This window comes from Mustela erminea, chromosome 1 (genome assembly GCF_009829155.1).
Source record: "Mustela erminea isolate mMusErm1 chromosome 1, mMusErm1.Pri, whole genome shotgun sequence".
NCBI lineage: Eukaryota > Metazoa > Chordata > Mammalia > Carnivora > Mustelidae > Mustela > Mustela erminea.
In genome coordinates this window covers 109,071,361-109,095,474 of record NC_045614.1, presented here as the reverse complement: position 1 = coordinate 109,095,474, position 24,114 = coordinate 109,071,361, and the positions used below count along the sequence as shown (strand labels likewise).

Here is a 24,114-nt window from a genome sequence, read left to right as displayed (position 1 = left end):
TGGTGGTGGGACGTCTGAGGTTTGTTTGGGGAGATTTTGTTTTGTTTTTAGGAGAGAGCACTTTCTTATGAAAGAGGCAAGGGAAAGTTTTACCAGTCTCTCTCCTTTTTTTTTTTTTTTTTCTTTCTTTCTTTTTCTTTTAAAGATTGGTGATAAGGAATTCTAACTACTTAATGAGATGGGAGAGGCCTCACTCCATTGGAGTGGAGGACTCCAGGTGGAAGTTGATGGATTGGACAGGTAAAGAGAAGAGCCCCGCCCCTCATGCCTATAGTTGGGTATATATTAGGGAACCTAAAATTATGTACAGAGAGAGAAAGAGAGAGAGGGACCTGAGTTCTGTTATCTTCTTAGTAGATTCCTGTTGTCAGGGTCTCAGAGGGGGTGGGGGGGTTGGCAAAATCCTGGAGCCAGAAGAGAGGACAGCGGCATTGATCAATCTTACTGCTAACATGTTGTACCTGGAAAACAATGCCCAGACTCAATTTAGTGAGGTAAGGATTTTAGATTTTAGCACTCCATTTAGAGATGTTTTTTCATTTTTATTTTTTAAATAAAAGTTTACATATTTGTGGTTCTTGGTCACCCAATGTAATGCTTTTGCAAATTGTGTGTAGGAATCTCCTTTTCTTGGTTCATGTTTTCTGTGGTGACTGTAAGATTTTTTTTTTTTCCTTTAAGTAGGAGATGAAATAATAGGAGAAAAGGGAGGAGAAAAATTTCTGGGTGACGTTATATATTTGAAGAAACCCAATATTCAGGAGTTTGTAAAATCACTTTTTGTAAGAACAGACTGAGAGAGCAGCTCACATTCTGCTAGATACATGGAAATGACTCCTGTTGGGTATTCACGTACCAGTAAGACAAATTAGTTGGCTGTGTCTTAACTCAGTTAAGTTCTCAGTTCTATCTCCAGACTTCATCCTAAAAGCAAATGAAGCTTTTTCAAAATAATCCAGGTGAGATTTTTTTTTTTTTTAAACCATCTTCGTTTTGAATTCTATCAATCCAGAGACCCATCTAAATCCTCAGGGGACTTTACTAATGTCCCTATTGTCTGGTGATTGACTTAAGACTTTCACTGTATAATGACAAAGTTATTTGGGGGCGATGCGTTATTAAATATTTATACATGTGTACATGGCAGTGTGTATCATAGCATATAGGATTTTAGGTAAGGAATTGGTTTGCCTCTCTGATCTATCCTCAAATTTGTCTCAGGGACTTAAATCACTAAGCAAAGGGATACGGAAACAAAACTCCTGAAGAGACTGCAAGGCTTTGAGGAAGTTTCCTAAGGTTGAGGGAGGTCTAACAACAATATTAGTTTACATTCCTCAGAATAGGGCAGCTGTGTTGACACTAATCAGATCGAGGTTGGTGGGGGAAGGCGGGTGCGGGTGGTGAGCGTGAGTTCAGTGTTTCGGATGAAAATGCTTGCAGGCGAATGCTTGGAAAAGTAGAGTGGAGTGCTCAAACTGAGCTCCTTAAAAATCAAAACAAAGTGCATGGGACTCAGGTGCACACGGCGAAAGGAAGAGTCCTGCGAAAGGCAACAAAGCAGGGCCCGCGCTGTCATATTGACCGCGCTATTGTCTAGACACCTGAACTGTGTAAATAGAGCAGGGGAAATATCGAGTTATCTACAGAAGGAAAAGGAAGTGCCTGTTTTCCTTTAAAACATTTAAGCAGGCATGCTTGTCCTTAGTGGAGAAACTTGAGTTTCTTGTTCTGCGTTAATATGGCAAGTTAGCTTAAAATGTTACCAAACGGTTAAAAAAAAAAAAAAAAAAATGGAGGTGACTTTAAAGATGATCTCATTTCTATGTGACCCCATGTTGGTCAGTTTTAATCACTAGCGACATGGTTTATCAATCATATCATACCGGACTTTGTGTTTGTCCATGAGCTATTTCCCACCTATACTAATAAGCAGGCTGGGATCTGACTTCATGCTTAAGTAGGAAGGGGTAGAAAGGAAAGGTGGTTTAGAAATATCGATAAGAAAAGTTGGAAGTTGATGCAAAGTGGAAAATAAGGGTTATTTCTCATGAAGGGAAAAACTGAATAAATGTTTTGCTTAGAAGATAACTGGTAGGAATTCTTGCCTTTTATGGAGGCAGAAGAATCGTGTCGAATGTGAGCGTATAGTGCCCTTACCATGAGAGAAGATACCTTTCCATGGCTTTGTAGTTTTCAGAACTTTACGTAAATGTGTATAGTCAGGTGCTCAAATTGTCTGTTTTCTCTTGGCATGCTGCTAATGTGTAGAGGAGGAGATCTATGAAAAAATATGGCTGAATTTCTCTACCTTCCTGCATCTTTTTTAGATATTACCATGGTGAATTTTATATCATTCCACTAATGTGTGTTTTATGTGTGATTTTTATAGCTTCATTTTCATCCTGTTGCTTAAGAATGGCTCTCTTTGCTGTATAGAGTCAACGTTTTAATATCTAGTCCTCTGTAAAAGTGCCGTTCTATATCTGACTATGTAAAATGTCTGGGACTGCATGGCCCGGAGAATCTGGAATTTAATGCAAAAGTTGTTAACGTTTTAGGATTCATCTTGAGATAATGTTCACTAGTAATCATCATACAGAAATGGTGATCTATTATCACACAAAAATTGTCAAAAAAAAATGGACAGATTAAGAATAAAGAAGTATGTAAGTCCCTGTGAGAGTAAAAATGACTTTGAAACTATAACCCGATCCCTGACTTCAGATAATTTTTAAATTTGTTAGTAACTTCTTCGGGTCAACTCAAAAATGATAGAAGAACACTGATCCTTCTCTACTCCCTGTTCCCCACATTTCCAATTCTTTCCCTCTAAGCAGAGCTGGATTTGGGGAAGATGTTAGTGAACAGGAAGAGGTCCGGAAGGGCAGAGAACATGGGCAGAATGTACCAGGTGGGGCTGAAGGAACCCCCCTTGGGTGACAATGGAGAGAGGCCTCAAGCAGGCACCATTCCAGTGTGCCAGGCTTGGAATGACATGGCCTCTGGGACTAGTCTCAGACTTTAAGAGAGGGACTCAAAAGAAGGGAAGTTCTTCACAGATGAAGCTTTAGTTCAACTTTCTTGCCAAAAACCTGGGCTCTGTGTGCATATGTATCTGTGCTTGCTCATGCATGTGGGAGACACGGTGGAGGTAGACACTCAGAGACTCTCAAATCCTCCTTAGAGGGATATTTAGGACATTTTTATTTAAAACCTCTATCTGGGTTTCTGTGTGATGATGGAAAGGTACTTGGGTGAGTGGGTTCCTGTATTCTAGAACTAAACAGGCCTTCAAGGCTCATATACTGAGACACCTCATTTTACAAATCAAGGTTAATGATCTCTTTCTGTAGTCAAGAGAGCCATAGGTGCAGAAGTCAGTCCCGTTTACTTAATGTAACCCTTTTCTCTTTCATATCAAGAGAGATAGGATGCATCCTGGAAAGCGTTGTTGTAATCCCCATTATGCCCCCCAAAAGTTTACGTAAAGAACCGATGTGCCAACCTACTTGAGAGCAAGAAGAGTAATTTGAAGGTGGCAGTACAAGATCTTGGAGTTGAGGATCTTGCCGTTTAATTGACCTGTGGGCCTGCATGGTCAAGGGAAACAGTCTTTCCTATCCTGAAAGAAGACATTTTTCCCATGGGACTGATCTTTCTCTTAATAGTTAATAAATGCCTTGTCTCAAGCTTTCCCATGTTGTGCTTCTGCGACGTTTAGCACCATATGTGAAAGCAGAGTAGGGAAGAAGCAGAAACTGCCGATTTAACTTAGCTGTCAGCCAGGCTGTACACCTCAATCCGTGCTACAGTCTCCGACGGAATTGCTTCTTTTACAATTGGTTGCCCTCAAGCCCAGAGGGGACTGGGAGAAAGAGATCTTAGATCTCAGATCACAGATCATACTTTCTTTTGCTACTATTGGAAAAATGGGTGGTGATAATAAATCACTTATCCTTTACCTAGATAAGGAAAAAGCATGTTTGGTTTGTTTTGTTTTTTAGAAGAGCAGTGATCCTCAACGGTGGTATGGAGCGTACACTAAGAAATATGAATGAATGTCTAGTCAGCTATGGCCACCAAAAAAATATTGGTTGTTTTTTCATCATTCCACATGCTTCTTCTGAGTGCAAAGTTACTAAAATTTTCTTAGACAAGGAGTGTATATGGCATTTGGATTCTTTATTCTTTGTATTAAGGGAGTATAAGTCTGAGGTTAGGAGATTTTAGATTTATAGGAAGGATATGGTAGAAACAGATGAGAAATATGACACCACAGATGTTCCTGAATTTTCTCTGAGGTGCATATGATTACTTTGGGTGAGACTCGAGCCTGTGGGATAGAGGAGTATAAGTAAAAGTCCTCCCTTCATAGCAGTATTTTGAAAGTAAACTCCCCCCCATTGATTAACCTAATTTATTCTTTTAATTAGTTTATGCCAATAAATAAGGAAGAGTGAACACAGATACCAAAAGATACCCCTGTGAAAAATAACTTATTTCCATAAAAGTCTTATTTTGAAGATGAAAGTTTTTCAAGGCCAATGGACTCGGAATTTTCTTTTGAATGTATGATTAAAAAAAAAAAGATGACTGATGGAACATTATTTTTCAGTGCCAATTTGCTGGACTGAGTTACCAATGCAGAACATACAGTAGAGCAATAGGTTTGGGTTCTGGAAGAAAACGGATTGAAGTGTCAGGTAGAACAGTAGATCCAAGAGTGAAGCTATGAATTTAATTCTTAATCCCTTAAGAACACAATTGGGAGGCATAAGAAAATAGTAAAATGAAAAAAAAAGAAAATAGTAAAATGGAGTTTATTAATGTGCTACCTCTCTCAACATTTTATAAATTTCACTGGTGCCTTTTCATTAAGTTGAAAGTTGTCAATAGTCATGAATACTAGTATCAAATGGGGGAGAAACTTAGGTTAGAGGAATGACTTACTCTTTTCAAATCAGTGTTTACTGAGCATCCGTTATATAAAAGATGGTGCATAGGATATGAAGTGAGTAAGAAACAGTTGTTACACCAAGAAGTTTACAGTTCATAGAGGAAATGGACACATGCAGTTATAGTCAGGGAAGATCCTCATTGTCACATGAGAAGTGTGAGCAAGACAATATAAAGGATCAAAGAGAAAGAGAGTACCTCAGAACAGGAGGATCAAGAAAGTCTGTCTGTATGAGTAGGAGGTAGCTGCACTTGGAAGGCCAGGTAGAAGAACTTCCTAAGTCCTTAAAATATGAGAGGGAAGGAGGATTTTGGGTGAAGAAACAGGCATCAGGAGAGCCCCAGAGTCGGGGTGAATGCTGATGTACTCAGCAATGTCAAAGAGTCCGGATGGAATCAAAAGCATGAAAAAATTAGGAAATAAAGTTTTTGGTGTCAGAGTGGCCCATGGAGGGCCATGTGACATTTAATATTGTGGCAGTGATAAACCATAGGAGGGTTTTGAACAGAGTGGTGGTATAATGGGAGCTGTGCTGGGGCACATTTGGGAAGGATAAATGGCTTTGCTCCAGCCCACCTAGCAGTATAAAAATGCATTCCTCCATGTTGCATATTGGCTATCTGTTTTGCAGGAATATTCACCACTTCTCTGGAACCTTTGGAAGGGTAGCAGCAGATTGTGTCTAAAGTCTTATATAACTTATGTATTCTTTGTGTGTTGTTTTCTTTAATAGCTATGGTCTCCATGGATAAATTGGAAACCATTGGTTTTGGTTTTTCCTAATTTATGCCTGCTATTTGAATGTAATCATGAATAGAACCACTTTCACTTTCAAAAGGGTTCCACTTAGAAGATAAAGTATATGGTTACCCCACAAATAAAGACATCCTTATTTCATTGTTTTCCCCAACCCCCACTCCAAAATGGAAAAGTAGTATAAATTTGGTTGTAAATAGATACAGTAGTTTTGATATCCCACCCCCAAGCCATTTAGATTATTTCCCCCAGGAAAGAAGCATTTCCTTACAACCCAACATTTAGAGAGAGCTCATTAAGTAGTCACAGGGCTAGGCACTGTAAGGAAAGCAGACATGAATAAGTTGCAGCCACTGGTCTGCAGAATTCACAACTGAGAATTCATAACAGAACTCACGTCTGAGAATTCACAACTCTAGGGCACACGGAAGGTATTACAAATAACTGCAGGAGGAAACAGAATGTGGTGGGAAAATCTAAAGACACTCAAAGACAGTGAAATGGGTTCAAACTGTGCATAACGAAGGTAACGTGTCACGTCATCTGAGGACCAGATTTTAGCCAAGGTGGGGAAGAAAGGTCATTCTGCGTAGACGAGAAAATTACTAAAGATACAGGGGAAAATTGCACAGGAGCAGATGAAAGAGCATGAAATATTTACTTGGAAATGGAATGTTGATTTAAACACATCTGTATTTAGTATGTACGTTAAAATGGAAAGCTGTTACAGAAACAGCAACAAAATATGGTGGGGATGTCTATCTTACTAAGAACTTGAACCTATGCATATTTTGAGAGCATGGACAATGTTCAGAATTTGAGATTCAAAACTCTGTCTATATGCCATAGGCATGACAAGTGTCATCCTGCAAGGAAGGAGCAAAATTAGCCCAAATGATGGGGCTGGGTGACATTGAGGTTTCCCTGTTCCCTTTCCTTAGACCTCTACAGAGACAGATAAGGTATCTCATCCTTATATAGACTCAGTAATCACATGTTTATGTTATCGAAGCAAAGAACAAAAATCCAGACTGATTTTTAAAATCTAATTATGATTAGCTTTATTAAATAGTCATCTTAAAACCAGGATGAGAAAACTGTTTCTCTGGTCACTGCTCTAAATGCCAAGAGTAATCCTGGAGCTAAATGTGAGAGAATATACCAAGTATGATATTTGTTGAAGATAAGAATTCCAATTGAGAAATAATGGACAAGAACCAAATATGAATGTCCCATTTAAGCAGCAAACACCTGTCCCCCCCACCCCCTGCATTAAGCAAAAAACAACAATCAAGAAATCAAGATTTTGATATCTCAAGTGAAAAAAATCTTTGCCATAAATTTTTCAATTTATTTTGTACAAGGATACACATCTGCATTTAAGACTTGAATGGAGATATGGAAGGAAGACCTGTCTTCCCGCCATATTAATATCCTTCCCTACCATACCTTCCTTCATTACTTCCGTCTCACCCAGGAAGAAAATGTGGGCAATTAAGGAGATAATAGAGGGGTAGGTAAGGAAGGGTAGGTTCTTGGGGGAGGTAATTCAGTGACTTGATTTAAATGTCAAGAGGCAGGCAGGAAGAATTGGCCTTTCTGTTAAATAGGGGGAAGTCCAAGCTTGTATCTCATTCCTGTCTCCTCCTTACAAACCTAACCCTCCACTAACATCAAGTGGATTTTGAAAATTTCCAATATTGAAAAGGGATTGTCTTGCTTCCGACGTTGTGCAGACATTTGGGAAAACAGTGACGTTCCAGAAACTACCACATTGCTTGCAACCTCCCTTGCAAAACTATGTAGTTAAATGAAATACCTGTAAAGTCTTTTTGGAAACAGTACTTTGTATTTTCCCATATTCGATCTTCTGACTTGGTTTGATAATATAGCACACCTATCCTATTTCTGAAAAATAATTCTTGGGAAGTTCTCATTTCTAAATTTATTTCTTATTTGATAATGACTAAGTCGATACACCCTGCCTAAGTTTGTTTTCCAAAGACAAAGTAAAATCAGCCTGTCGTGTAGAAGGCAAGACGGCTTCACCAGGCAGTATTTACCTGTCAGTTTAATTCAGTAACTGGTGCTAAGGTAAAGCACACGTTGGTTCTAGGTGAGGGAATATCTGGCAACAATAAAACATTTTTGGAATGTTAGTGGATGCAGGAAGAGTGTAAATTGATATCTCATGCAAACCTGTGATCCGGGGGCGCCTGGGTGGCTCAGTGGGTTAAAGCCTCTGCCTCCTGCTCAGGTCATGATTTCAGGGTCCTGGGATCGAGCTTCGCATTGGGCTCTCTGCTTAGCAAGGAGCCTGCTTTCTCCTCTCTCTCTGCCTGCTTTAACTCTTGGTCAAATAAATAAATAAAATATATTTAAAAAAAAACAAAAAACAAGAAACAAAAACAAAAAGAGAACCTGTGATCTGAGTTGCATCTTGTCTGTGTTTCTTCAATGGTTTAAAAAAAAAAAAAAAAAAGATTTCCTATAAAAGCTGAAAGAGGGAATTTTGAGTCAAGCTGTGGTGTGTTGCCAGAGGCGGAAATTTATGAAACACTCTCGTCAGCTCTTCTGGAAACACTACAAAAGAAATAGTTCTACTTTCTTATTGGTGCTAAAGCCACTAATAGGTGCAGTTTAGTATAATACCCTGATGAGAATTACCACCCCCAAACTCAGCTTGCCTTGGAAAGAACTCTGTACAGGCGTTTTCTTTTTCCTTTCAAGCCTGCGCAAAAACACCCAAAGGGGCCATTTCCAATCTAGGCAGTGAGCTTTCTCAAGTTTATTCTTTCTCAGATCACAGAGACAATGGAGAATATGCCCTGTTTACTCAAATCAGTCTGGATTAGTGTCACTCCATTGATGGAATCAGAATTAAAAGGAAAACCATTACCCTTTCAACGGGCAACATCAGATGTTTTGGGAATGGCTTGAGTACTTTTAAATAGACTGTTTGAGACTGTCACCAGACTAAACTTGAGGACTCCACAAACAGACACAGAGAGAAATGGTGACACTGGGTGAAGTCCAAAGCCCATAATAAGCCTTAGGGTGGGAAATGATTTTAATAGCCAGTCCCAAAGTGCTTGAAAGGCTGAAAATCACAATAGTAAGTTTCCCGAGAAGGGACTTTTCCTGGCTTCTTTCTATCCTCCAATGCCAACCCTCCAGATATTTATCTTCAGGTCAAATTGTTTCCAATTTTTAAGGCCCTGTGGGAGGCTACTTCACTCTTAAAAAATGTCTCCGTTCTCCCCACCAACACACACACACACCTTCAGAATAACCCCTCCTTCTTCTGAACTCTTTTGCACTTCTTGCTTTATTCTTCATTTTTCTCCCAGTGGATTAGATCCCTTTTCCCTAGTTCTAGGCTGAAGACCCTTGGTGGGCGGGGGGTGTGTGGTATTTATCTCTGCATCCTCTCCAGGACTACCAAATGGTGTCCCTGGAGGTGATGAAGTCATGTGTCTGTTGCTGTTCCATGAAGGGGCATCTTCAGATAAAAGCGTGGCATATTGTATGTACTTTTACAGAAATGACTCTTTGTATCTGACCTGTGCAAAAAGCAAAGTGATTGTGTATATTGTACAAGCCTTGTCTCTGCCTGTATGTGGAGAATGGCATGGTTTTCCTTGACATCTTATAAGTCTTTCTCAGTCTCTCTCCTTTTTTTTTTTTTTTTTAATGAGCCTTGATATTTATTTCCATTATACTTCAAGTGGCAAGAAAGTTTTTAAAGGACAGGGAAGTTTCCTGAGTAAGAGCTGACTGGTACTCTAACAGAGGTAAACAGTGTAAAGTGTATGCTGCTTTCATTTAATTGATTACCAAGGAGGACAGAGAATGTGTTTGATTAAAAACAAAACAAAACAAAACAAAAAAACCCACCCAGATTAGACTTTTTATCTGGCTTTGCAGTCACTTCTTAAAAGCATCTATTTGCTTCCACACTGATTCATTTTGTCCTCTGCATGTCTCTTGATCATCACCAGACTTGGGTGGTTTGCTCTGGGTGGATAAGTCTGAAGATTTGCAAACACTTACCTATTTCATTTTCTATGGTGTTACTATTATTAAAGGATGTCTGAGAAATCTTTAAGTCATTTTGGTCTTAAACATGGTGTCCTAGTTTTTTGTTTGTTTTTTCGTGTTCAAGTCAGACACCAAGGAGATGTTGTAATTATTAAGCTGATTGATTGTTACTTTCATAATGGGATAAATAGAGTGAAATGAATAGATGGCTGTCTGAAATTTTCAAAGTAAGACATGTCTTCTGCATAGCTGGAAACTTCAGTTTGGTTTTGCTGTGAAAAGTGACAGCTTAAAGGAACACTCCAATGTTACATAAGTCACCATGTCTAATTACAAAGCATAGTAAATCACTGAAAACTTTAATCTCAGATACAATGGAAAATGTAGCAATCAGCAAAGAACTTGACAAGCAAAAGCAAATTAGAATGCATGAAACAGTGTTTCTCATTTGAATACATATAGAATAGTAAAACTGGGTAGTATGCTCCTTGTTTCATGCTTTACTTTTCTATTTGCAAATCAAGGCTGGTGTTTCAACCTCTGTGTGTGTATTATAAAGTCTGTGAAATGAAGTCATGAATTTAGACCATTTGCAAGAAATGGTTTGTAAGTCTGATAAAGTGCAATCTGAGTTCTTCAAAACATACATTGTAAGCCCTTAATTAAGACATTATTCTAAACTGACTTCTAACTAACTGGGTAGAAAATCATGGAAATTAGAGAGGGAGGGACAAATTTTGTGGCCTATCCACCAGAAACTAACGTCTCCCTCTACACTTGTTTCTGAGTAGTTTCTTAAAAAAAAAAAAAATAAAAATAAATAAAAAAATAAAATTCTGCATTTGGCCACAAATACCATCCCTAGGAAGTGAATAATTATATGACCACAAAGATTTGGATTCTTACTACTAACCTAGATGCATTAGAAACAAACTCTAGGCCATTAGGTAAAAAAATACTGCCTTGGCACAAAAAAGTGTATGTGTTTGTTTTAAGGAAGTAGAAGCTCATTAATAAACTTCCTAGCTAGGTGTGAGCTACCAAGTATTACTCATTGCCTTGTGAGTGACAAGACTGGCTATTCTGCTACTAGTTCCCATAAAAGCTGAAGCTAAAAGCACAGTTCTCACCTACCAAAACAAAGCAAAGCACAGAGTAAAGGTCAGAGAGATTATTTGGGGATGCACCCTAACTTTCATTTGGCAATAGTATGGATAGACATCAATTGGACTTGAAGGCAGACTTCCTTCAGCTTGAGAATCAACACTTAGTTGTGTTAGAATAAAAATAGATATCTTCTGAAAATGATTTTCATTTTGAAGTGATTTTTTAAGGATTTTATTTATTTATTTGACAGACAGAAATCACAAGTAGGCAGAGAGGCAGGGGGTGTGGGGAAGCAGGCTCCCTGCTGAGCAGAGAGCCTGATGCTGGGCTCAATCCCAGGACCCTGAGATCATGACCTGAACAGAAGGCAGAGGCTTTAACCCACTGAGCCACCCAGGTGCCCCATATTTTGAAATGATTTGCACTTATTCTTTCAATAAATATTTCCCAAGCAGCTACTTTGCCTTAGACTCTGTTCCAGACATGAGACTCAGTACTAATTAAACCAGAAAGAATCTCTCATAAGTCTATGGTCATGCAGAAAAGACCAATATTTAAAAATATATATTTGTACAGATAATTCATGTCAGTTATAATTATGTGATGCCAAGGGAAACTTTGAGCAGTATCACTGTGTGAAACAAAGGAGAACACCCACCCACCTGGGCAGAGGACTCCTCCTGGAGGATGACATTGAGCTAACCTTTACAAGGGGAGCTAGGATTCAGGCTGCCTTTGTGAATGCTGTGCACCGAAGGAGCCTGCCTTCGAAAAACTGGAAGAGTGCCTATTTACTGGTTCTTTAGTGAGTAAAAAAGAGAGTTTCAAATAGTGTGGCACTGACCACTTTAAAGATTTGGGATTTTTATTCTAAGAAAGTAGGGACCTGCTCAAGGGCTTCAAGCTTCAGAGGGACATGATCTCATCTGCACTGAGTTTCCGGTGGCAGTTCCAAGAAGCCGGGTCTCTCATCTTTGCAATTACAGTTATTCTAAGAATGGTTAGTTTTATAACCTGTCTTTAATATGGAAAACTGGTTGTTGAGTTTTGTTTTGTTTTTTTTTAAGATATATGTCATTTTTAGCTGAAAATTGAAGGCAGAAATTTGAGTGACTCAAATTTGCATGCAGTCAGAATGGAAGATACTGTAAGAACGCAGGTTCTTGAGCCAGATTGACTGGTTTTTCATTTGGGCTCTGTCACTTACTACCTTGGGCAAGTTCCTTAATCTTGAAGAGCTTCAGTTTCCTCATCTATGAAATATGTATAAAACATGGGATAATAATGCCACCTAGCTCATGAGGATTAAATGAATAAGTGGAACCTGAAGACTAGGAAAGACACAGTGAAGGACTCAAAAAGATTATTCGTCGTAGCAGAAATAGTGGTAGTAGTAATAGTAATAATACCTAATGATGTTTTATAGAGATAGGATGAGATATGGATGTTTCATATGTTTCTGATTTTTTTTTTTTTTATCTTGATGGTCACTATTGTAATTGCTGTGTCTTCAGTTTCAGGTCATGGTAAACAAAGCTGTCTCCTGTGATTCAGGGTTCATTGCATTCAGTTGCCCCATCGATTTAAGTCCTAATTTCTGACATGATCTAGATAGATATATTATATCATATATATAATATAAGACGTGTGTGTGTGTAAAATATGGTCTGACATATATATATATATACACACACACACACACACACATATACATATGTGTGTATACACACACACACACACACACACACACATATATATATATTATTGTTAAGTATTTTAATCTCACTTTAAAAACCAATGAGACATTTATTGATGAACCTCTAAAGTCACCAGGGTATATTCTCCATAAGGGTGGGTTAATCTTCACTGAAAATTTTCATTACTGTGTACTATCTTCTTTTCACATTACTATTTCTGCTAAATAAAGCTATTGAAAGAGTGATTGTTAACAAATTGAAAATGTCCTCAGGGGCACCTGGGTGGCTTAGTGGGTTAAAACCTCTGCCTTTGGCTCAGGTCATGGTCTCAGGGTCCTGGAATCAAGCCCCGCATCAGGCTCTCTGCTTAGCAGGGAGCCTGCTTCCCCCTCTCTCTCTGCCTGCCTCTCTGCCTGCTTGTGATCTCTGTCTGTCAAATAAATAAATAAAATATTTGAAAAAATGTCCTCAAACGTATTTTTGTTCTAACTTTGAAAAAATTGAAACGGCATATTTTCCCTTCATATTTGTATCTAGAATTATTGAATTTTAAAATTACACCTTTCTGCTTTCTGCTCAGCCCATGCACTTCCTTGGAAGCACCGTGATGGTGACCAAAGCTTCTCGCAGAAAGTAGATGCTCATGATTATGATTTTGTTCGTATGTCATTACTAAAAGGGAGTACTGACTGTCATCAGAACGTAAAGTTTAGTTTTCCCTAGCTGAGCTCTACACAGTGTAAAGTAGGTCTATTTGGGTTTAGTTTTCAACCCATTTCCTTTCTTCAATTTTCAAATGCTGTGGTCTAGTATTTGTGGACATTGTTGTCCACCTGATCAGCCCTTTTTGTATTTGTTTGTCTCACCTGCGGTTGTCTGGCATTAGTTGGGGCTTCTCAGGAGCTCTTTCCCGAGTTACGGGTTCTCAGACCTCTGAGGAATCTCAGCACTTTGTGTCAGAACATAAAACCTTCTAGTAAACTCTCTGCCGGCTGTCAGAAGTCCTGTGTGCTTAGGTGCTTTATTCTTACATGTTATTTATGGTTATTAAGGTAGGAGTGTATTTTACCTCCAAATGTCCACTTTGGGGGATCATTTGGAAGATAAAAGAAGGGAAATACTTTACAATGAACAAAATCTGGTCTGGAGAAAAAAGTGATGCTGAATAAATTCTTAAGGTTGAAAGATGGTACTTAAACTTGACTTTATAACACAAATATCTTCTTGGCTCACAAATGGAGCACTTTACCTCAGTTGTGTGCAGTTCTAGCATAAAACAAGCCATCATTCCTTCAGGTGAGGCAGGTGATAGAAAACTAAAACATGACAAGTATTTTTCCCTAAGGCAGTGCTTGTTGAAAAGTCACTCTTCTGCCGATATTTGGGGGATGAAAATGCAGTACTGTCTGCTAGAGCATATTCGAATGAATGCTTTGTCAGTCCAGGGTCATGAGGAAAATTATTTTCTTTTCCCAGGAGGGGCTTTAGAATGTTCTTGAAAGCTCCTTCAAGAAGCCTGAGGTGAGAGGTTCTCCCAGCTGAGGAAAGCATGTCCATGCTGCCTGAATCATTTTCGATTTCTAGGTTTGGTCTGGCTAATCTGTATACGTAAAAAACAGATTAGCAGATTATCTCTCTTGTCTCTCTCTCTCTTTCTCTCTCTCTCTTTTTTTTAAGTAACCTCATGGCACTTTAAATAGCTTTTTGGATGAGTGTGGTCATCTACCAGAACGTTAGATTGGATGAACTTTTTATATTTGATCATCAGAATCAATCTCCTTATAGAAAACAAAGGTCCAGGCAGTACATGTACCTTATACAAGGGTTTTCAGTACATTAGTGACAGTCCTGGGGCTCAGACCCCACATCATCCAGTCTAAGTTCAGAGTTCTTTTGCCATGTGAGGATCCATTCAGGAATGTAAGTGCTGAAGAATATTTAATTTCCCAGTTTTGTCTCAGAGTGAATCAGAGAGATTAATCAAAGAGAGATTATAAATATAATTTCTTCCAAATAAAATTTAGGCAAGTGATTATTTCCTGTGACAAGAGGACATTGAAATGGAAGCAAATACATTTCGATTCTGTATCTTGCAGTCAGCAAGAACCTCTCCTTCCCCTGATTTGGCTCATTTTTTTATTAATCTCTTGCCATAGACTGTTGGCCTTCGTTGCCATGTTTTCATCAATTAGCTATTACAGATAGTAATCTCTGGTAAGTAGAACTTACACAATTTCTTTTATACAGATAAATTGGAGGACAAAGATTTACAGAAACACAAATGATGTCTAAGTCCTTCTTTCCGTTGTACTGGTCAAATGCCTTGATGGGGATCCTTTCTGAGGTTAAATTCTTTTATAAGAAAGTCATTGCGCTGTCAACGTGAAAGGTGAACCCAGGTATTCAATACTGAGTTTTGTTTACAGTGATATATACTGACACATTATTTCTGAGCAGAGGAGAAGAAAATTTAGGTTCACGTTATATGCAGATTTTAAGATCACTTATCAGTGTAATCCAGGAAGGAGAAATAGATGTAGCTAAAAGGGTTGCATTTATAGGACACTCCAACAGCAGTGACCACTCAAGAAAAAAATGCAGTCTTCCATATTTTAATTCTAAGCATCCAAACTGAAGAAATAAATGAGAGCCTGTAGATGGCTATGAGAATAGCAAAGCCCTTAAGCAAAGGGCTTAAGAGAGGAGAAAAACAGGAAAATGCTCTTCTCTATATTTGGGACTAGTTCTTACCTACACTTACTCTTTCCTAATGGTGAAAGCAAGCAGTTTGAGACTCAGCCCCTGGGTGTCCCTACACTTCTCATAACAGCTCCATGTTTCAGAATGCCCCCAGAATGTTCTGTGAGTACCTGGAGTAGAAGTCTCAGGGAGCAAGGTGTGTGTTTCATCCTTTCTGTGGTCAGATCAGCTAGTCTGTGATGAACCTGGATATATTCCAGTTACAGAAGTTGGTAAAAAACCTAGGGTCCAAGTGGTGAATCTTCTATTTCAAACCTATTTGATAGGAAATGAAGCACCTGTTTGAATTCAGAAGAAATCAGTTGTTTTACTTTATCAGGTAAATTGTATTCATTTTGCCATTCAGGTTTTGTGGAAAGATGACTGTCTCTTCTTTCAGACAGGGTGGGGTAGATCTATAACATTTTTCATTCATTCATTCATTCATTCATTCACTCACTGAGTATCTGTAGGGTATGCTAAGTTTTTTTTCAAGATCAAGGTACCTTGTGGTTAGAAAGGGACAATCTACTTTTTTGTTTTGTTTTGTTTTGTTTTCTTTCAAATTCTAATAGTTTTTCTTACATAAGAAATATATGGGACATAGGCAACCCCAGAGAATTCTTCGGAGGGCATTTTTTTGGACTGACATTGAAGTGTCAGGTTCTAACTTCTGAGGCTCTTCTACTGGTCTTTGTAAATAGGCATTACATTAGCATCCCAGCAAAACAGAAGTTTCTCCCCTCTGTGCTTACGGGATTATAATAAAGAAGAGGCACAGACATTGCTCCCTTTCCCCCACTATGTTCACTTTGGTGGAACATGAGGGATGAATATGACCCTCATTGACATGGTTCAGAGCTAGCTTCATCCACAAATACAAAAGAGAACAGTAACAAGGGGTCCTGTAATTGCTTCATGCTCTGCTATCACCTGTTTGAACCATAATCTAGGACGGAGAGGCCCTGCGTTTTCATTTTGCAAAGGGTCACACAAATGATTTTGCTGGTCCTGTCTGCACTGCTCATGTTCCTTTTGGCTCCGCTGATCTGCCTTCAGCCTCCAATCCTCCTCTGTCAACATGTCCCTTCTCCCGTCAAATAAGAAATTGTTGTTGTTGTTGTTCAATGAATGCTTTTTAAATTAACTTCAAAAGTACTGCTTCCTATGGCGGGTTTATGACACTGATTTTTAACAAAGCTCTGCAAAGTATCCAAGTAGATTTCCAATCATGCAATTCTTAACTTTGGTGGGTTGTTGTTGTTTGTTCTAGGTAAATTAAAGAGTAATAGTGTTGGTTTTAGGGTTTTAATTTTTTAAAAGACAACTGAGTACACTACTTGACTTACTTATGGCTCCTTAAAGTAAAATTAGGAAAGTTTGAATTGAAATGTGTTTTCCCATTTTTATCTTGGATAGTAAGCCGCTCTTTGTCTACATCTGAAAATTCCAGCTTTATGATGCATAAGTTGACGCATTAGCATTGGAACCACATTCTGTTGTTATTAGTAAAATATTTCCCCTGAATTGTATAGAATTAAAAATGCTGCCCTTTAAAAGCTTAGCTATCAGCACCTACAGTGCTCTTCATGCCTGGGAATACAGTCTCTTGTTTCTTTAGTACCACCCAATACCTTCAGTCCTGCTATTCCAGGGGTCTCCTTTGTGCCTCTGGGGTAAATGCATTCTCCATGTCTCTTAAGTCCTTCGAGAAGCACTGAGTGTTTGCTCACTGGCTTTTAACGCTGGTCCCAAAACGTTTCTCTTTACATATATTGAAAAAAAAAAAAATCAAAGGACGAAGTTTCTTTGTTCTCATCCAAGCCCACAATTAGCCCAAGTTCCATTCTCTGTAGCTGGAAGGAGGAAAGGGGTGACTCCACAGGCATTTTACTGCCTGTGAGAAAGTGCTCAGCCGGTTCCTTTGTCCTTTTTGTCAGGGCCGGCTGCTTCCCTAATTGTACCGCTGTAGGGAAGCACGTGCCTCCAGGAGCATTATCTGATTCCTACAGGACCTTCAGGAGTGCTTTGCATGCTGACCCTTAACTTGAACACAAATAATATCTTTTCAATCCCATTCCTAGGCTGCTGCTGCAGGCCTGCGTACCTCCTGAGGAGCTGAATTCAGGGGCGGGGGGCAGGGGTGTGGACGCTCACCAGCGCCTCAGGTTTTATTCTCTCCCCACTGACTCACCTGCAGTTTTGCCTCACCTGTCAGGAGGGGAAGCTGAAGCTGGAGGACAGGAAGGAATGGGAGCCAGAGAAGTCAGAGGGGAGAGAAGGCAAGACAAACAGCTGCTCTTGTCAGCATGGGGAGAAGTGTACAGAGATTAATAGTGATTTGAAGAGCAAATGGGGACGTGGCATCCGGCCGTGGAATGCGAATGTATAAATGTACTGGAATGGACATGCGGCCTTTAGCATTTAGACAGATGCTCTCTGGACTGAATGGAATGGCCGAGTTCGTACTTTCTCCCCACCGTGTGAAAAACCTAAATTTTAGTTAAATAATTCAGTTTAATGACAATTTTCGTCCAGCTTCTCTTTCTTTGTGAGTCTGTTCTTCCCCGCAGTTTTACTTGGTCAAGGACTCTCAGTTATCCTTCAACGGAAGAGCCAGAGTCCTCCTTTCCTTTATAAAATATGTACCAAAGAGACTACTTTTCTCTCCTGCTTTTGCTTTGTTTTCCCCTTCACTAACTTGAAGAAAGAATGAGATCAATATGAGTCAGAAGTTTTCACACACAAAAAACTATACCATCCGGTGCTTGCCCCTTCTGAAATGTGCCCGTTTTGACTCTAGTTTAGGAAGGACTTGAATTGTCTCATCAGACCGACAGGTGTGATGGTGCTGGGCAGGGCCTGGACTCAGAGTCAGAAGATTTGGTTTCAGAATTCTCACTCTGTGCTTACTAGCTGATGCTTGAGAAGATCTCTCCCACTCTATGATACTAATGCATTTTTTTCCCAGATTAAATGACAAGTCAATTTCTTCTTTCCATGTACATCCTATCAAGTGCCTCCTGTTCCGTGCCTGTTGGCCCAGAAGACCTATAAGTATCTGGGAGAGGAGCTATATGAACTAATGTACTTCTAAATTATATCAAATATAGAATGTTAATTATAACTAGATGATGTTCCTCTTACACATGTTCTACTCTGGCAAAGAAGAAATGGCTACAAAGAAAATGAAAGAACAGATAAAAAATTAGGTTATGCTTGGATGATATACTAGCATGTTTTCTTTAAAAATATCTAGGTGGCTCTCCCTAACCTTACTACCCATGCTTCTCCAGTCTTCCTGAACAGAGTCCTTGGGGCCCGGGGCAGAGGGCAGTGGGGGGTGGCATTCCTGGTACCCTGGGACAGAATTTAGACAATAAGACTACAGGGAAGTTTGGAGGACCTCTGATTTTGCCCCATATACAACAACTCTATGCTTAAGTCCTCTTTAAAACATATCTACCCAGTGTTCTTTCTTATTCTGAATACTATGGCGGGAGGGGATAAAAAAGAAATAGTAGGTGGTTTTTATTTATTTTAAAGACCTTCTCTATAACTACTGAGCTCTGGACATTTTTGTCCAGTTTGTTAATGAGCACATATTCTACTTTTTTTTTTTTTTAAATATAGTTGACACACAATGTTACATTAGTTTCAGGTGTACAATGTGATTTCAAGTCTATACCCTATGCTCTCCTCCCTACACACACAGTCACTGTCTGTCACTAGACAGTACTACCACAAAATCATTGCGTATATTCTATTATCAGTTTCTCTTCAGGAGACCACAGTCTCCAAAAGCTGCACGTGAAGCTTTGTGATCTCTGTGGGTCATTACAAAACACAGGCAGGCCTTAGACTTCCCTTGCTGTTTCTGTGTATCACAAATTACTCCTTTTACCCGGAATGTGAAGATTCATTTCTGAATGTGAATTTCGATTTCTGTAGAATGCATGCAGCAAATGATGCCTTCTCAGAGCAATGATCTGCCGCCAACATAGCTAACACTGGGGTTTCTGGGTGTCCTGCAGCCACAGTACACGAACCTGGGGCTCCTGAACAGCATGGACCAGCAGATCCAGAACGGCTCCTCGTCCACCAGCCCCTACAACACAGACCACGCGCAGAACAGTGTCACGGCGCCGTCGCCCTACGCGCAGCCCAGCTCCACCTTCGACGCCCTCTCTCCATCCCCCGCCATCCCCTCCAACACCGACTACCCGGGTCCGCACAGCTTCGACGTGTCCTTCCAGCAGTCCAGCACCGCCAAGTCGGCCACCTGGACGGTAAGAGCCCCGGGTCCCTGTGTGCCCTTCAACTTGACCCCTGAATCTGAGGGGCGGGGGGGGGGGGGTGGTCTTCACTGCCCCTCCCAGCGGCTTCTCCTCTGTCAAAGCTTACAGATCCATTTTGAATGGTGGAATGTTTTTCACTGTCCTCCATGGACATTTTATTTTTAAATATTTAACACAGAACCTGAGAAAGAAAAAGTGCCATTGAATGGGAAAAACCCCGATCTTGGAACCAAAGCCCTATGTTCTGGCAATTTCAGCAGATCTGTTCTCCCCTGCTTTGTGCAGTTGGGGTGGGGGGGGGAGTCCTCTACCTGAAAGTTTTTGGAAAACTATAAAGCATTATTCTAACAAAAAGTATCATGGGCATAGGATACAGGCTTGCATTTCTAAGAGTGTATCATAGTTACTATCTCATTACTTTGAAGAAGTAAATGTCATATTAATGTGTGGTTAAAAAAATTAAATTGCAAACATGGAGTGATAGGAAATTAAAATCTTATTTATTATAGAATGGCTAAATTCATTTATACTTGTAGGTTTTATAGCACAAATTATAACTTATTGATACTTATATATTTACTACATTTAGAATTTTTTTCCTCAAAGAAAGCTCTAAAACTTCAATTAGTCCAAAGAGATTCTGGTTAAAAATGTTGGGGGAAAAAATGAACTTTGCATATATAACTTTTCCAAGAGTACATGGAAATATTTTCAAAAATTAAAAAGGTACAAGAATGTTTATTCTATTTCAAAGTTTGTTTTCTAATGTATTATAAATAAAGTTCACATATGAGGGAGGAGACTTACAAGACTGGTTTTAACTACTTGAACAAAGGATGCCCAACACCAAAGTGACAAAATGGCACACATGTTTTTCAAACAACTTACTATTTGCATGGATTATAGAAGTGCTTCCAGACACTATCATCTTACTGATAAATAGTTTTAGAATTATTTTAGCAGATCTTCCCACCCCCGTTGGCAAATAGATTTCTCTGGAAAGTGTTTTACTTTTTATGTTACAGAGTCTAGTTCACTGTAGCTTTAATCCAGCTCTACATCGTTTATAAAACAATCTGCATTTACTCACTACATCCCAACGTAGTTTCACACGTGTACCCTCATTTTGTCTTCGCTTCTTTGTGAGCTAGGTAGGACAAGTTTTATAATTCCCATTTTCCTAGTGAGGAAAGCTAAGAATGTGGAGTTGAAGTCACATCCCTGAAGGGACAGAGGTTTCTGTGGTGCAGGACCTATTTCGGATTCTCCCTTCCCGCACTAGATTGTGTTCTTTTTCTACCCTTCCACATCAGGATGTTCAAAAGGGGTCAAAATTTTTATTTTGGGGCTTTTCTTTCATGGTTTGAGAAGCGGTTCTGTCATGGTTCATACTTCAAACATAAAGTCTAAGTAAAAGCTTAAAATCTGATCTTCCTCCCATGTGTTATTTACCAATTACGTCCCAGTCTTGAGGGTCTTTTGTAATAATCCTGGAGACAGACACTAAAGGTGAGTAAACGTAGAGTCCCTAGACCTTAAGTAAATATTGGTTGATCAGTCTCAGTAGTAGTGTGCTGAAGATCTGCTAGAAGCGCCATGTTATAAATGGCGCATGGTGCGCTTTAGCATAGGGATGACCCACTGGGTGTTCACGGTCCCTGATCTTCCAGGCCAACACTTTCTTGTTTGCACACCTGGGCCAAGCTCCACTGCATTAGGAATAAGCACACCTGAAGGGCTAATGGGCACAATGAGGCCACTAAATGATGGAGCATTTCCCCTCTAACATGGTTTAAGGATCATAGTGGTGGAGCGTGCTGCAGGTGGAACATGAAATCAGTCTCATCAGCTCCTCATACAGAAATCTTAACGTTCTTAAGGTTTCTTCCAGTTTGAACATGATTCTGAACCATCCAAGCCCTTTCCTCAGAGAACTAAATTGTGTCATAGAAAAAAGCCTGGGGAGCTATACTTAAGTGGTAGATTAAGAAAGAGAGAAAATGTCTTCTTGAGTATACTTAGGTTTCCTTACATGGGACAACAGTGAGATCAGTATTCTGAATGACAGGGTAGTCACTGCTATTTATGGGAAGAGCCACTGTTTAGAAATCAGAAAGCCTTAATTCTAGATATGATCATCTTTGTGAGTTTTTAGCTGAGTCACTTCATCTTTCTCAAGTTCATTCAGTACTTCTGATGAGGATAACGATGAGTCTGGTGAAACCTACTTTATTTTCTTACAGTGAGGTTGAAGTAATTAGCAGCATAGAGGTTCTTGGGACATGTGGGTGACTCAGTCAGTTAAGCAGCCTTCTGTTCAAGTCATAACCCAGGTTCTTGAGATCCAGCCCCATAACAGGCTCCCCAGCCTGCTTCTTCCTCTGCTTGCCACTCCCCCTTGTGCTCTCTCTCTTTATGTCAAATCAAAATAAAATCTTAAACTAGGACATTTCCAGAAGGACTTAGGTTCTCATTAGAAACTTTGCCTACCATTAAAGAACGGCCTTACTTAAGCTGCTTTGCCTTTCTTGGGTTTCTCTTCAGCTGTCTACTATCTACTCTATTGATTTTATAGAATGGGGTGACCGAATTAGATGTCCCTTCTCTCCTGCCAGTGTATCAGATGGTGTTCAGAGTTTCATTTATTTATTTATTTATTTATTTTTAAAAAGATTTTATTTATTTATTTGTCAGAGAGAGAGAGAGAGAGAGAGAACACAAGCAGGCAGAGCAGCAGAGCAGCAGGCAGAGGCAGAGAGAGAAGCAGGCTCCCCGCTGAGCAGAGAGCCCGATGTGGGACTCAATCCCAGGACCCTGGGATCACGACCCAAGCCGAAGGCAGTGGCTTAACCAACTGAGCCACCCAGGCATCCCCAGAGTTTTAGTAAGTCCTTTCTTGTTCACCCTCACTTTTATTTTAGTCAGAGGGACATTTCTCCTAAATTTAGGGCCCTCAAACCCTTATCTGTGTAGCTACTGAGATCACCTAAAACAGCTAAGCAGCAGTATCTAACTCTCTGAGCCAAACTGTATACACTTCCACTTAGACATAGACCTTACATTTGTTTTAAATTATTTTTATTAACATATAATGTATTATTTGCCCCAGGGGTACCGGTCTGTGAATCATTAGGCTTACACATTTCACAGCTCACCTCGCATTTTTAAAAATTATCATCTCACTTGTTTATTTTGACTGAGCCTCACAACGAGGGCTGTCAGCCCCACTTTTATAAATGAGGAAGCTTAGAGGAGTGAAGGTGACAAGGCTGATGACCAGTCGAGGAGGGAGAGGAACCCAGGGCCTCCCATTCCCAGCTCACGTCTCTCTGCGGTCCTGTCTAGACAGCTTCTCCTGGAAATGAATAGAAGAAACCATGGAGGGATATCCAGGCCCTGTGTGGTACGGAGCTGAGACTGAGCTGATGGAGAGGGCTTTTTAAATGTCATATTACACAACACCTATTTCTTTGGCATCTGTGCACGTTAAAGCCACTTTTCAAAATAAAATACTATCATTTAAAACTGCCCACAAACTAGAAGTAGCAGAAGCAGCTGTCAGGAGGAGGAACCACACTTTCTGCATCGTCTCCTGGTAATTTTTTAATAAAAACCTTTTTAGTACCATTTTATCACTTGTCATCATCCTCTCGTGTTTTCTCTTTTCATTCTGGTTTTACTCAGAATTACTGCCAAAATATAATGAATATATTTAAAGCATATATGCATATTTGCTTTCTCTATTTTTTTAAACAACGAATGTGATTGTATTTCCAGTTCCATAAAAGCAAGGTATTTATTTTAAACTTTTTCCGATGAAATAAAATGAAGTGTGATAACATTTTTTCATATTCCATATCTCATAGACATGTACACATACGTTCAAACCCAAACCCACACTGAACTTAGGACTTCACTTCAGACTCCTTTCTTCTTTCTAGAGTCTAATTGCTGCTGCTCAGGAAGGCCTCCCCTTTAACATCCTGAGGTGCCAGTCTAGGATCATGGCAAAAAATCAGGAGCCATCAGATGGTTGACAGAATGGTATTTTAGAAATGGCAAGAGGGACACCTGGGTGGCTCAGTTGGTAGGGTGTCTGCCTTCAGCTTGGGTGTTGAGGTCCTGGGATTGAGCCCCACACTGGGCTCCCTGCTCAGTGAGGAGTCTCCCCCCTCTTCCTCTGCCACTCCTCCTGCTCATGCTCTCCCTTTCAAATAAATAAGTGAAATCTTCAAAAAAAAAAAAAAAAATGGGGCACCTGGGTGGCTCAGTGGGTTAAAGCCTCTGCCTTCAGCTCAGGTCATGATCTCAGGGTCCTGGGATCGAACCCCGCATCAGGCTTTCTGCTCGGCGGGGAGCCTGGTTCCCCCCACCCTTGCCTGCCTCTCTGCCTATTTGTGATCTCTGTCAAATAAATAAATGAAATCTTAAAAAAAAAAAAAGAGAGAGAGAGAAAGAAAGAAAAAGAAAGAGGAAACAAAAAAGACAAATGGCAAGAAACTTAGGTGTGGATTTT

General features: G+C 39.7%; 1 protein-coding gene across 8 annotated transcripts in view; it reads left to right on the top strand.

Annotated features, from left to right (window-relative positions):
• TP63 (tumor protein p63) overlaps positions 1-24,114 on the top strand; it is a 221,858-nt gene that overhangs the window by 123,293 nt on the left and 74,451 nt on the right. For 6 of the 8 annotated variants that reach the window (XM_032337942.1, XM_032337940.1, XM_032337939.1 and 3 more), the window contains exon 4: positions 19,335-19,589. In XM_032337942.1, coding sequence (XP_032193833.1) covers positions 19,335-19,589 — 255 coding nt within the window. Of the gene's footprint in view, positions 1-323; positions 495-904; positions 960-19,334; positions 19,590-24,114 lie in introns of those variants that run through there. The other 2 variants (XM_032337949.1, XM_032337943.1) reach the window with 2 other exon arrangements.